We start from the raw sequence: 15146 nt of genomic DNA on the forward strand, positions 1-15146 counted from the left end.
GTACCCTCAGAGCACACAGATTAAGTTTAACGCATTCCGTATTTATTCACTGAGTGGTGGCATTGAGTCATGATTGCACCCATTTTAGAGTACGCAAATGAGTGGAGTTCTTTTCCAGCATAAAAAAGTCTCAAGGTCATGTTGTTACTAGAATTAAGTGGTTACCATCTGGTTCCTTTCCCTCACTGCAACCCTTTTGTCACACCCAGGACAAATTTCCTTCCTAAAAGTTAGAATAAAAGTAATGCTTTAGTGAAAGGTTTAATTGAATATTTAAATGTTGAAGCAGAAGCTGGGAATATTTTGTGCTAAATAAAGAGCCAGTTTTAAGATACGGAACAGGGAGTAGCATCAAACAGGCACTTCTCTAAGTAGAAAAGTATAGAGTGATTTCTTGGATGCATTGTGAGGCTGGTTGTTGTCCTTGGCATGTTTATAAATTATCTGGAAGAAAATGTTGACAGTGAAATAGCAATCCCTTGGATGGAAGCTGGAAGGATTGCAGCACTAGCAACAATTATAGAGGCTCTCCTTGAAGAACACTTTCTCGGAATGTGGATTGAGAACCACTTGCATCAGAATCATCTGGAGATGGTGTCACTTACTAAGAGACAGAATTCGGAAGAAAGTAGAATTCTGGTTGGGGGAGCCATATGAATTCAGGTATGGGGAAGGCAAGTGTGAAGTTCCATCCAGGTCAAATTATCAATCAGCAGTGTTAACTGTGGGTCGCAAAGTGAGACCTAGGGAACACTGATGCTATATTTCATCAAAGATGCATGTTTTTCACATTCTGACATCTCTGAAATAAGGCTATGTCCTAAAAATCAATGATGTGTCATGTATAACAGTATAAACAAAGCAAGTACGAAGGGACCTAAGAAGGAGAAGATCCAATGGAAAGAAGATACTATCACAGCACCTGGCTTAAAATTCACATTATTCAATGTTTATTTGATCAATGGGTAAATAAAATGAATGAACTAGGAGAAGACTGCAGTTTTTAAAATACGTATATATTCATACACTGGGTCAAAGTTGGCACTTTTAGCAAGGTCCCCAGATTCACAGTAAGAATGAGAATTAGTGAAGAGTTTGAGTTTACCTTAAGTATTTCAGAAACTATGCTGTTTATTTAGTATGTGTAAACTCGAAAGTTAGTTAACCATAAATATATACGTGTGTATGTGTGCTCATGTGTATATGTTTGTATGTATGTATGTATGTATGTGATATTTAACACTTTATATATTTATATATACACCTCCCATGTTCAGTCACTTTAATAATTGTAGAAACAATTTTCTTAACCTAATCACTGCAACTTTATCTGGAATTTAAGGGAAAAGAAGCCACAACTTGCAGCCAGAGTTCTCAGAGCGGCTTTATTTTTAGTGACAAGGTGTCACTCCTTTGCTTGTACAGCTTCCTATCATTGCAATAACTGTCTTCAGATGAATTTTTAGCTCCCCTCACCCTACTCTCCAACCATCAGCACTTGAGATCTGAAAGACTAACTCAAATCTCAAACATTTTGCATTTAAGTGTGCGTTCTAGTTTAGTGCTGTTTAATAGAAACGTGTGAGCCATATATGTAAATTTTAATTTTCTAATGGTCACATTAATAAAGGGATATTAATTTTAATAATACGTATATATAATAAATCCAAAATATTATTTCAACATTCAGTTATTTTTAAAATTAACATTTTACTTTTCTCATACTATGTCTTTGAAATTTGGCGTATATTTTACACTTAAAAGCACATCTTAATTCAGACACTAAATTTTCATCAAATGTTTTATCTGTTTCATACAAAGTAGATTTACATGTCCAAGTTGTTCCAAACAGAGCTAAGGGTTTTCTAATAATTGAACCAAGTATAAGTTTTTAAACTAATTAAAAGTAAACATAATTTAAAATTCAGCTCTTCAGTCACACCAGCAACATGCTATGTGCTCAGGAACAACATATGGCTGCCGTATGGTTCTAGTACCACCTTTTAGGCACAATGGCTCAGATATCCAGCTTCACTGCTTCATCTTCTGGAAGGCGTTTTAAGGTTAAAACTACTTACAAGATATCGCATTTAAAAATAAATATGTTCATAGTTTTCTGTGCTGCATTTTAGGTAGTTTCCTCCCAACTGGTTTATCTTCCAGTTCACTTTACAGTCTCCTCAGCTGTGTCTAATCTGCTGATTAATCCATTAAACTCATTCCAATGACTATTTTTCCTTTATGGTAGGTCTATTTGTACTTTTTTATATCTGCCTGCTCTTCATATGTCTTATTTTATTATGGTTTCTATTTAGTCTTTTGTGCCTTTAATCAATTTAAACAATTTATATTACACTTTCTTTAAGACTATAACTCTTAGCTCAAGTTCTGGAGCTGAGAATCCCAGTGTTTATTATGTCTGTAAACTCTCTTATGGTGAGCCATTTCCTTGTCAGTTGTAATGTTTTATTAGGAGTTCATCTTACATGGGTCTTGTTTTTTGGAGGAAAGCCCAAGCTGAAGAGTCCTTGGAGTGGTTTTACATTTGCTTCTGCCATATACCCCTGAAGTTATCTCTCCCTAGAACTGGTTTTTCATCCTCTCAATTTATGGTTTTCCTCACTGGGTGATTATAAATTCAACCCCATAAACAGACTGGAGATCTCAAATTCTCATAAACTTTTTCCCCAAATCAACAGCAAGGATAGACTTTCTTGTGCTCCAGGGGCAGGGTTGTGGGGAGGGGGCAGATTTTTTAGAACCCTCTTCCACTGAGGTTGTGGCCCTCGGAAGTTACCACTGCCGCAGGTATCTCAGTCCCAGTCCTTTCCTCCAACGCAACAGGCCTTACCTCTAGTGCTCTAGGCCTCTAACCATCAATGGCATACTGAATTCCTAGGACCACTACGGTGTAGTTTCCTGCTCTATCTCTGTCTATATATACACACACACACATACATACATATATACATAAATGCACACATATATACTCACATACACATACAGAAGGATCACCATAAATATAAACACTTAACCTATTATCTTGGGATAGTGCCACTTTGTTAGGACAGTTTAGAAGCAGAAGGGTAAACAAGTGCAGTCTGAAACATTCTGACTTGTAGAAACTTGTGAATTTAAGTGTGCTATCCAAGAAGGTACTTTCCCTAAGGGCACTTCACTTGATGACTGGAGAGTCATCATAATGGATTCATCTTTTACCTGGGCCTTTTCTTCTGAATAGGCATATCATTTAGATCCTTCTGAATTTATCCTAAGACCTTTATAGCACATAAGTAAATAAATCATTTAACCACCATCTAAGCCTTCTCTAATCACAAAAATCTTAGAATAATGAGATTTTCAAGCTTAGAAGAAATCTTAGAAATCAAATATTCCAATTTAGGAAAATAGGCCAATAAAGATGATGACTTGCTCGGTACCACACAGCTAGTTAGCAGCAGTATCATAGTCTGTCTCCCTTCATCCTGCTATCCTGCCTCCTCTACATAATGCCACTTACTTGTGTATTTTTAAAACTGTCATATTTGTGTTCTAATCTTTGTGGCTACCAGCTTCCTCTCTCTGAGGTAGCTTAAAAGATTATGTTTATTTCATCCCTTAGTAGCAAAGAGAACCTGCAGCTAAAGACATTCTCAAGGCCTCTTCCATAGAGTTAGATCCCCATCACTTTCTCATAACTGTGCGAAAAAGGGCTTTTCTTGGTCATACTTCAGTCAAATAGCCTGGAAAGCACAGTACCCTCTCTCACCTTGTTTTTACTCTTTGAACAATTACCTTGATTATTTTGTCCTGGAAGAACAACGTAGTTGTAATCATTTTGTAGAATACCAGCCCCTATCCTTGGCAGAAGTACCCTTACTTCATCATACCTTCTTCCTCTCATAAACTGAAAAATATTCTCCATGCTACTGTAAATTGTGGTCTAATACACTCACTCTAAGAGGTGTGTTTTCTGGGAATTGGATTTTTAAAAAAAGGACAATGAGGAATAAGAAAAGGAGATTGAGGTCTAATAACCTAGGATAACTTCTAATAATAATTCAGCTTTTAATTATTATTGTATTTATTCAATTCAATTATTATATAGTTCTCAAGTCCCTAAGGTCAAAAAAGCTCTTCGGGTTAGCATCCTTTAATCAGGAAGTTTTGCAACAAGCAGTGCAATAAATAACCATGTCAAGAAAAAGACAAATTGTGCCTAAAATTAAATAAGCCAAAATTAGAGATAGTGGTCCATCTAAATTCCAAAGATATTTTTAATGCCAGAAAAAAAAAAAACTTCAATAACAAATGATGATGAAATAATTTCACTGAAAATTGCTATGTGAAATAGCTTTCTTTATATTCATATTCAACAAATATTTATGGAGCACCTTTTACCTAGTGGGCTCCATGACAGGCACTGGGGCTACAGACATGGCCCTTACCCGCATGGAGCTTCCAGTCTGCTGGGAAAGCCATTACACAAGCAAATACACTAAAGTAAAAGGAGTGTAAAACTGGGGAGAATAGAGGGCATTGTAGGGAGACATAGCTGGGGGTTCTTCAATAAGGGGGTCCCTAAGGAAATGATGTTTGATGTGTTATCAATCCTTGAGAAATAATATTTTCTTGTACAGATAATTAATAGCTTATTTTTATTGATACATAATGTGGTTTTTCATTAATGTTATAGAATCCATTTGGACTTTTTGTTATTACATATACTCACCTAGGAGTGATGTCAAAATATCCAATGACTAGTAATGCAGGACATAGAGCAGTTAGAACAGACGTTAACCACAGTGCTGGGGCAGGGTCCTGGAGGCTGCCTGTTGTGCTGTACATTAACTGTTTGATCTTGTGGAGATCTGGGGATCCTGAGGGAGGGGCTGCAGTGGAGGAGAACCACTGAGGGACTCAGGACCTCAGCCATTTACCAACCTAGCTCCCTGGAACTTACTGACTACGTATCTGTCCCATGTATACTGAGCTTCTCTACTGAAATAGATTAGATTAGAATTCAAACTTGGCAAGAAAAAATACCCCTTATTATTTCAGACACTCTTATCACACAAAACCAATCACTAAGAAAAACTTAAAATATCTTACATGAGAGTATGAAATCACTCACAAGCATGAGTTTTAATGAGTTGAGAACTAGCACTTCTCCATACAGTGCTAAATATAAAGTGTGACATTAAACTTGCTTGATTTATTTTTCTTAAGGACAGAAATACAATAAAATTAAAGAATTTCAATAATTTCTAAATTTAGGCGATTTAATGATATCTTGAATCTTTGTGTTATGGTTTCATGTGATAAGTTCAAACGTACCTTTAAATGTAAGAAAAAGGAAGACATTTTAGCATAAGAGTAAATGTAGTGAATTCACAAAGAACCAGCAATTGGTTAGTACAAAAAGAATTAATGTTATTGCTTAAAAGGCAAACATAAATTTATCTCCAAAAGAAGAGAATCATATTACATAATTGAGCTTGTACATACCATTGTATTGTCAAGTATAATAATCTGTTTCAATGAGGCTTTCATTTTTCATCTGGAGAAATATGATGAGACTGCTTCCCTGGTATTAATCCAAGCTTTGCAAAATTCAAACATGTAATACTTATGAAATGCAAACCTTGTACTGTATTTACCATATACTAAATCTTACAGCCAAAGCAGAAAAGCTTACATGCATAACTGATTTGGACTGAACACTGTAAATTCATGAATTTACTTTTGTTCTACCATGATGTAACTACTAGTGGACCAATTCTAACAGAGGTTTGTTTACTTCTTCCTGCCTCACTTCATTTGAACATGTCAAATAGTTACAAATATTTATACGATAACCTATTATAACTGCATCAAATGCAATCACTCTAAGAGAGAAAGGGAAAATTGTTTTCCTTTGAGTTTAATCTCAAATTGTGACACAGATTTTGTGCTAAAAGGTTGACCTCTGAATCTCTTACATCCTGTCTTTCACATATCATGTCTTTCATCTAAAAAAGAACAGCTTTTTTAATCATTTGATAAGAGCATTATTAAATTTGTATTTTCAGATTCATTTATAAGCACTGATCTGGTAGGAGTTAATTAAGATATATACGTCATAGATATTCACTTCTGAGTTCATATACCTACAGGTCAAAGGCAAGTTTGAAACAAGGAAAGGAAACTCACACTGCACTTCTGAGTAACTGGACCATTTCTAAAATCCAGGAGCAAAGTGCCACGTATTGGGACCAGCCAGGGCCAAGCGTCACTTCCAGGCCTTGCAAGATCTTTTCTGGCAACCTGAATATATTGAGAGAAGTTGTTGGGTCCTCATACTTTTTTTTCAGTAAGCCTCTGTTTGGTGGCCATATTTTAATTAAGTAGATTGTTAAAATTAAACTTGCATGCTACAAAAATGATCTCAACTCCAACAAATTTGCAGGTCTGGTCTTACTACATTTGTAGGTTTTCCTTCCCATTTACTAATAGGGAAGCAAAAATACGTCCTTACATTTGTCAAAGACTATTGAAGCAGCACTGTGGAGGGGACCTACATGGGCTTTGGGATCTGACAGGCTGATATGTAGATTCCTGTTCCACCATTTACTATTTGAATAATCTGAATAAGCTATTTAGGCTCTTAGAATTTCCTTAACTGTATAATCAGTAAAATTATGTCTCCTTATAGGTCAGGATAATTAGGAATAATCTATACACAGTACTAGGCATATAGTAAGCTCTCTATAAACAGCAGCTCTTGATTTTGCTTGTTTTTTGTATTCCTTTTATATTGCTTTTGTGGTGGTTTATGGTGGCAATAGTGGTTGTTTTGCCTGCTCTTCACGAGCAGGGTCTCCCCAGACAGCAGAGCTGTGACAGTCTAGACCATCCTCATGGCCTCCACCAGTAGTTCTCCACAGTGGGTGATTTTGCTCTCGTGGGGACTTTACCACTGTCTGGAGACCCATCTGGCTGTCACACTGAGGGGAAGAAGGGAAGGCGCTCTCGGCATCTAGTGGGGAGGTCCAGGGATGCCGCTAAACATCCTGTAACACGTAGAATGGCCCTCCCTCCCCTGGCAAAGAATTACCCAGCTCAAAACGGAAATAGTGCTGAGGTTAAGAAACCCTGGCCCACACAAAAAGCACAATAATTCTAGAGGCAAGGAAACCATAGCAACAGTCAGAATATTCAACACAAATTTCAAACCATCCATGAAGGGAATGAAGGACAGTCTTGGGAAAAAGCATAAAATAAGTACAAATAACTATTGAACAGGCTGCCTAGTAGGTGGGTGTGGGTGGGTGTGTTTGTGATTTATTTTGAGTTTGTCTTCTTTTTTTTCCTTAACAGTACACCCATTCTTGCTTCAGATATATATATAGTGTGATGAAGCCAATGTTCTGCACCACCAATCTGGAATAAGTGGTAACTTGCCCTGTACAAAGGGGGCTTTCAGTAATGCTATTAATCTTTAATCCTATGAATTAAAAATCTTGGTATGAATGTTAACATATCTAAAACCTGATCAGACTAGACCCTTAGGATTAGTACACTTCATACTTTGGTGTATAAGAAGGTTTAAAGGTTTAATGTATAAAATGGTTTAATATGTATACTTTAGTGTATAAAATTGTTGTTAAAAAATGAAAGAGAATCTGTAATATAATCCGAACAGAAATAGGACTAAAGTTAACTTTGTTTTGGAGGCTATAGCATGCAAGCTAACAGTATAAACCACTTTAGAGTTTTATGGACTTCTTGTACTTCCGAAATACCTAGGGACACTGAAAGCAGCTAAACTACTATTTCACATCACAGTTACTCAAACTGGTACTCCAACTCACTGACTTTTATTAGTGTACTATAAACTTTAATATAAAAATCTCACTTATATTTTTAAAAATTATCACTACAGAAAGTCTTGTTCCCTTTTAAACCCAAGTTAGTAAGATCATCTAACGCTAATATATTTTGGTTTCTCACCTGAGGAAAGCTATTTTCAAACCACTGCAAGAAACAAAAAGCCAACCCAGGAAATGTCTGGGATAAAAGGAGGGAAAGCATTGGGAAAAGGAATCAAGTCTAGTAGTAATTAGAACTAACGAGTTCTCTCCCCAGATTTCTCGAACATATAATGTATGTATAGTTTTCCTGCTCTTCCAGCATGTAAAAAATGCCAGAAAATATACTTAGTTTATAGTAAGGTAATAATTTGGTTTATTTTTTATAATATTTAATTTATTTTAAATAAAATTTTTAAAACTCATGTGTAGTGGTAAATGTCTAATCCTGAAAATAGAAATGATAAGAGACCATTTGAACTATTGAGAACCTTCATTTTCTGTTTAATTTTAAAAAATGTAAAAAGAATTGGTACCTGTGAAACACTGTATAACCATCCCAAGAAAGAGAGAGATTCTGGCCCTCAGGCCACAGGCTTACAACAAATGCCAACTATCAGCAAAGAAAAACTCACTTAATCTTAGAGATAATGTATTTTTTTTTAAATGACAGCAAAGGCAAGTCTATGGTCTAGAAATCAGGCTTGAAGTCCCCCAAGTTCTGCTTTGTGCTTAGTTTCATAGGAACAGAAAGGGATTTAAGGCTGAGTATGAAAAGAATCCTGAGCTAAAGATCTTGGTAGTCTAGTCTTTCAAGCTTAGTGACAGAATTTGGTGTGTCCAGAAACCAAAATCAGTGGTTCTTAAAAAGCCACAGCATGGATGGCCTCAGGAAAGGCTTGGGAGTAAAGACTGAAATCTACAAAGTTATAAAGAATGTTAATGACACGGTGAACCAGAAAAACCTTGAAAGAGGTGAGTTAACATCAAATAAAAGGTCCTATTTTAAATGGTAGGCTACAAATTTAAGGAATAAAAATGGAAATGTTATGTAATTTTTTTCATGGTGGTGAATTCATGGATTATAGACACATAACAAATTTTAGGGAAAACTGAGATAAGTGGGGGATTATCTTCCAGGTTAAAATGAAGGAGAACAATAATCCCCTCTTTGTCAGAGGCAAACGGGCAAAGAGCCTGGGTCTGGGCAGAAGGAGATTGACTCCTGTGTCCATTCCCTCGACAAGTGTTAATTAACTATGTCCCTACCACGTGCCAGGCACCAGGCTACACGTACTACAAAGGCAATAACACAATCTCTGCCTCAAGCAGGTCACAGGCTAGTGGGAGCCTGGAGGTGTATTAGAATCATAGTCATGCTCCATGCTGCAAATATTTTCTTGAGTTCTTGATGAGGGCCTGCATCCTATTTCCATCTCGTATTCACCCAACTCAGAGTGTAACAGCTACTTGCATTGAAAATATCTTTCTTCAGGAACAGCTGAGGCTTAGATAAATCTTTGTAACTGTGAAAAAGCCTGAAATCCTGTAGTTCTAACTCTTTGAGGAGGCTGTACCAGAACCGCACAACACTGCTGTCACTGCCACTGACCTCAAAGCCGGGCCAGTGGAGATGGATCTCAAAGATGAGCTGTCCAATTTGTTCAAGGACATCTTCCAGAATAAGATTTTCCAAAACTTTCCATTCTGCACTTTCCAGATCTGCTTTGAGAACATCAATCTGTAACAAAATGATGAAATGAGATTAGCAGAGTCAATAAACATTGTTAAAAATACCATCTTGTTATCAGGAGCATCACTGTATAGCTACCTCCCAAGAAAGCAGAATTTTTCAAGTGTTGGAGTTAGAGGTCTTTGTCAAATGACCACCTATGACATGATTTCTAACCTCACTCCACACCAAATGTTAATATACAAATAATAAAATACCAGTCAGAAATCATGATGGCTCCTCTTAATTTCTGACAAGTGGGAGTGAATTCCTGAAAAGGAAGTGCTGGAAAATATGTATCACGGGACCCTGTGCCCACAGCCTCTCCCCAGCAACCTAAACACTACTCAGGGGAGCCCATCCGTGTCCTGGCAGAATGAAGGCCTGCAGAGAGGGACTGACAGAGGGTCAGTGCCTTCAGAGCCCACCTCACAAATCTTATACCTCTCCAATTTCATCAGAACTGAAAGCCAGGGAAAGTTCTCAGGTATCTTAACACTGGACTTGTAAAAAAATTATTATTATTATTATTATTATTATTATTATTCCATGATTTATTTATAAAGTATATATCAGCACAGCATTCTACAATTTTTTTTAATTTTAAAAATTAAAACAAAATTTTAAAGCAACACTATTCTCTGTTCATCTGATAAATACAAGCTCACATTCCAGATAGGACAGAATATAGGAAGAAGAGTAGGATGGGAGAGATTTTGCAATTAATTAAGTTATGAGAATCAGCTCCTTTCTGCTGGCTTTGCACAAAATCCATTAGACTAACAGAATCCCAAATACCTCCAGAAAGCAATGAAAGCTAATTACTTACTGAGTACTTCTGTGTGCCTAGCACTATGCTAAGTGCTTTACCTTGCAATATTCATATACTCCTCTTAACAATTCTGCAAGGGTGATTCTGCTAGCATTCCTATTTAAAGTTGAGGAAACCAGACTCAGAGGGTAACCCATCCCCAGTCACATAGCTGGAGAGGCAATGGTGAAATCTGAACTGAGTCTGTCTACATGGCCCATGTTCTTAACCATGAAACAAGGTTGACTGCCCATTAAAAAAATAAAAAGAGGAAAAATGGTAACTCAGAGTTTCTAAAACGCTTTTGCTTTGGAAAATAAGGTACTACTGGAGAGTGAATAAGGGTCAGTGAATATAATTATTGTTATTAACATCCTCATTTTACACTGGGAAGCAGAACATTTTCCAGCTTGAAGAATTACTTTCTACAGGCATAATCTCAGCAAAACAGCCCTATAGGTAAGCAAGGATTTGATTAAAAAAATGACTTTTCTGCTGCCAAGAAATGGAGGGGGAAGTTAAAGGGGATAATCTGACCACACAGAGGAAGGCTGACAGCATTCAGACACAAACTGGAATGATCAGGATGGAGGGAATCACTGCACTAGAGCAAAGCCTGTAGTCCCAAGAGGTGACAGCAGAACCCTAAACGGCTCCTCTAGAAGCTGCCAACCAATATCCTGCCTGTGAAAGTGAAGTATCTTTGCCTTTAGAAGGATGGATAATGACCAAGACCAATCCTGCCCCAGCCTCTCCTCTCTCTCATTGCATGTGTGACAATTTCTCATATGCAGCTGAGACATGAAGTTCTCAGTGCAACAGTAACATTCCTTGTGTGATTTCAAAGTTGAGTGGAGGAGGAGAAGCAAAGAATTTAGACATAATTGGTCCAAGAAAATGATCTTTGCCTGACATCCTAAGACCCTGCAGGAGTTGCTTTCACTCTGCCTTGGATAGTACCTCTCGTCCACCAGGGGAATAATGATGGTAACAACCCCAAGGATATCAAGAAGACTTAGAAAAGGCTAGATATACATAAACCAATTTGTTGGTTCAATGGTTCAAAAATTAATGAGCTAAAGTTAAAAAAAAAAAAACCCAAAACAAACTTTCTTTTCTGAAAGGAGTTGAGTAAAGGCAGGTTCCATGTGAAAATATACAAGACTAAAATAATTTTTGTGAACTGGACACGATAGTTAATTGACTCTTATTTCATCTCTGCTGCCCTGGCACTTCCTTGGCTTTGTTTAACCTTTTGCCTTTTTAAGCAAAGTAATCCTGAATTATGGTAATTAATTTGCCAAAAGAAATATTTAATCAAAAATCCACAACATTTCCTAATTGGTACAGAAAATATTCAGAACTCAAAATCAACATTTGTTGTGTCAATTCATATAGTTAGAAATTTCTTAGGTTTCTTGTAGATTTATTTTCTACCATGATTTTCTGTGAGTTTACATATGTTGAGTGTGATCAATAAACCAAAGTATTAAAGGGACAGGGTAAAGTTAGCCTAAAATTCACCTAAAAAGTGTATTGGTGAAGTATATAGGAATAGACTTTGCATGTTTTTTCCAAACATACTTTTTAAATAGGCTATCAATCAGAAGTTATGAGCAACAGGGGAAAAAACCATATTATTAGGCTAAATCATAACAAATATATGCTTTCTTTAGAAATTCAATTTTCATTTACAAAATGCTACCCTATCTAAAGAGCAAAAAGTATTTCAAACACAACCACACTCCCTCAACCCCCTTTAGATTCCAGTGGCCAAAAATTCTTCACTTCAATCAGAATTACATAGGTTGATCTAAATCATGTAGCCAGGGTAGGTAGAACAGGACTGAGGACATAGCTCTTTCCCCTCCTCCAGCCTGAGAGCACAGCCAGCCAAATGCCGTGCATAAAACATGGTTTTCTCTTCCAGTGTGCTTTTTCTGTTTGTTGCATTTCAGAATGTTCCATTACCACAACTATTTTGCAAGTGTAATTTCCATTATTACTGCATAATGCACCCAATATTATTGTTATTATGAGGCACTAAACATCTCTGAATAAGACATGCCACTTTTAAGATTCTAGTATCAGCTTTCTCAACAATTATGGCACAAAAAATCATGCAAATTATTACATTGGAATAATCAAGTGCTAATTCTAGTATAGTTAGGTTAAATGAGGTTTCTTGAGAAAAACAAGTAAGTGTTAACTCTGTAAACTCTGCAATAACTGAAGACATACTCTTGGGTAGAAGGGTCTCAAAGAAAGTAGATGAAGCAACCCATTTGGTATAACTTCAGAAGCATTAAAGTAGTCCTCCCATCAAAGGTTATCTCCTTTTCCTTATGCCTGAATTATACAATAAACCACATTTTACGGGACATTTTGAGGAAATAGAATTTTAATTTTAACTGGATTAAAATGTGGGGCCATGTGTCAGCTTCCTCATCATGGGCACAAGTTTATCCTGTGTACATCCACCCAGGACTTCAGAGATGAGAGGAAAGGGACTAAGATTCGCTGGCATGGGTATTAGTCTGCCAGGGCTCCTGTAACAAAGTGCCACAGATTGTGTGGCTTCAACAACAGAAATTTATTGTCTCACATTTCTGGAGGCTAGAGGTCCAAAACCAAGATGTCCAACAGTGTTGGTTCCTCCTGAGAGCTGCAAAGGAGAATCTGTTTCATGCCTCTCTCCTAGCTCCTGGTGGTTTGCTGGCAATCTCTGGCATTCCTTGGCTTCTGCATTGCTCTGATCTATGTCTTCATCTTTACATGGCATTTTCCTGTGTATGTGTCCAAATTTCCCCTTTATGAGGACACCAGCCATATTGGATTAGGGGCCCATCCTACATCATTATGACTTTATTTAAACTAATTACGTCTGCCTTGACCCAGACTCTATTTCCAAGTAAGATCACATTCTGAGGTACTGGGGGTTAGGACTTCAGCATATGCATTTTGAGGGGACACAGTTCAACCCACAACAGCCACCTGAAATAACTATTTCTATAAGGTCAATATTCAACCATAATTTAAAACAATTTTATTAATACAACTTCTTCCTGACTTTTAGTTAAATTTTGAAAGGTTGTTATCTAATGATTAAAGCAAAGTAAATCCAGGCTTTTATATATAATCTGCTTAAATTAAAAATTGAGCACATTAGAAAGAGGATCTTGTTTTTGTAGAAAAATAAAAGAAATTAATCTATCTTAAACGAACAAGAGGATTAAAAGTCTCTTTTAGAGCCTTAGACATTAAACACACTAAATCAGGCCCAATTGTCATTGTTGGCTGGCAGAAATGTAACATTACAGGATTTCTGCTACCACTAGGGAAAGAGAGATTAGACTTGCCCTGTGTATTATGAGAAATATGAAGGGTCACTCTAAGCTAATGTAGGATCAATTCTGAACTAATGATATAAGAAAATAATTTTTATGTAGTAATCCACTCAGGAGCAACACCCTGTAAATGAATTTTAAAGAATTAAGGAAAACATTTACAAAGAAAGACTTTTGGGGGGGGGGGGGCAGATCTCTAGACTATTCCAAAGAGCTAACCTGAGGCTGCTGGGCAAGAACCTTCTAGGCTGGATGAAGTAATATAGCACGTAGACCCAGAAACCTAGGTCAGGGATTGGAAATGGGTGAGCTGGTGACAAGTCAAGAAGTCAACTGGGCTGCTGGTGACATGCAACAGCAGGGAACAACGCAGTGCAAATTTAGACAGGATTGAGATGGCAGCAAGGGACATGGCCCAGGGTGGAGTCTGGCAGGACCAAGGACAGCACCAGACAACTGCTTTAATTTCCATCATCACACGAAGTTCCACTGGGCAGTGCTGCTCAGGGTATCACAGCAGCAGAATCAGCTGGAAGGCTGTGAACACACAGGTTCTGATTCAGTGGATCTGGAGTAAGGCCTGAGTTTTGCATTTTCACCAAGAGCCAGCTTATGGTGATGCTACTGGTCCAAAAGTTGACAATCTGAGAACCACTGGACCACACTTTGAGAATCAATGTCTGACGACACTGGGTGAGATTTTTATGGTGTGTATGCAAAGGACTCAGTGCCAGCACAGGCAGGCTGCGTTTTCCCCCTTCTCATAAGCAGGTGCAGAAAGTATCCACACCTGGTAATCTTTGGCCTGGAAAGGTATATGGTAGTTTTCCAACACCAGCTGTTTTCTTAGTTAGCATATAGTTAGGCCAAGGCTTCCCAAACACATCACCAAAGGTGTCAGTAAGGCTTGTATTCCTTGGAACTGTGTGCAAAAAAATATGTTTGTGCCCATGAGCACTTTTCTAAGAAAACTGTATTCCCTGGGACCTTAGCTCTAGAGCCAAATGGCCTCATCACATGGTTCTGGGGCAGGTTGTTTAGCCTCTCAGTGACTTAGAGGAAAACACAGGACTCCTACCACAGGGCTCTCTTAAGGTTAAAGGAGAAATGCCCATAAGGCACCATGCACAGCACCTAACACAGAGTATGTGCTCCACTGGTGTTAGCTGTTATTATTTTTACTAATTCCCAATGAGATCCATAACCCCTTTGCCTCCTGCTCCCCGATTAAGATTATCTTATTTAAGCTAAATATAAAAATGTACCTTCTCTGCACCACAGCAGCTATGTTTAGGGAGATGACTTGGGGGAAGAATTAAAATTTGACCAGCAAATATACAGAGGTATTTCAAACATGATAGTCAAGGACCATCTCTATACAGCACATTGGGAAGTGAAACTGAAAA

At 37.4% G+C, this 15146-nt stretch overlaps 2 protein-coding genes across 4 annotated transcripts in view; both read right to left on the reverse strand.

Moving 5' to 3' along the window:
• Window positions 1-9570, reverse strand: part of WASF1 (WASP family member 1) — a 123249-nt gene extending 113679 nt beyond the window's left edge. The window contains exon 1 of one of the 2 annotated variants that reach the window (XM_032484689.1): window positions 9463-9570. The gene's annotated coding sequence lies outside the window, so the exon portion shown is untranslated. Of the gene's footprint in view, window positions 1-6192; window positions 6299-9462 lie in introns of those variants that run through there. The other variant, XM_032484688.1, reaches the window with a different exon arrangement.
• The window catches only part of METTL24 (methyltransferase like 24), a 102224-nt gene continuing 87893 nt past the window's right edge, over window positions 816-15146 (reverse strand). The window contains exons 5-6 of one of the 2 annotated variants that reach the window (XM_032484694.1): window positions 9463-9591; window positions 816-6306 (exon numbers count right to left, since the gene is read on the reverse strand). In XM_032484694.1, coding sequence (XP_032340585.1) covers window positions 6157-6306; window positions 9463-9591 — 279 coding nt within the window. In that variant the 3' untranslated portion in view covers window positions 816-6156. Of the gene's footprint in view, window positions 6307-8202; window positions 9592-15146 lie in introns of those variants that run through there. The other variant, XM_006187407.3, reaches the window with a different exon arrangement.

This window comes from Camelus ferus, chromosome 8, assembly GCF_009834535.1.
Source record: "Camelus ferus isolate YT-003-E chromosome 8, BCGSAC_Cfer_1.0, whole genome shotgun sequence".
NCBI classification, from domain to species: Eukaryota; Metazoa; Chordata; class Mammalia; order Artiodactyla; family Camelidae; genus Camelus; species Camelus ferus.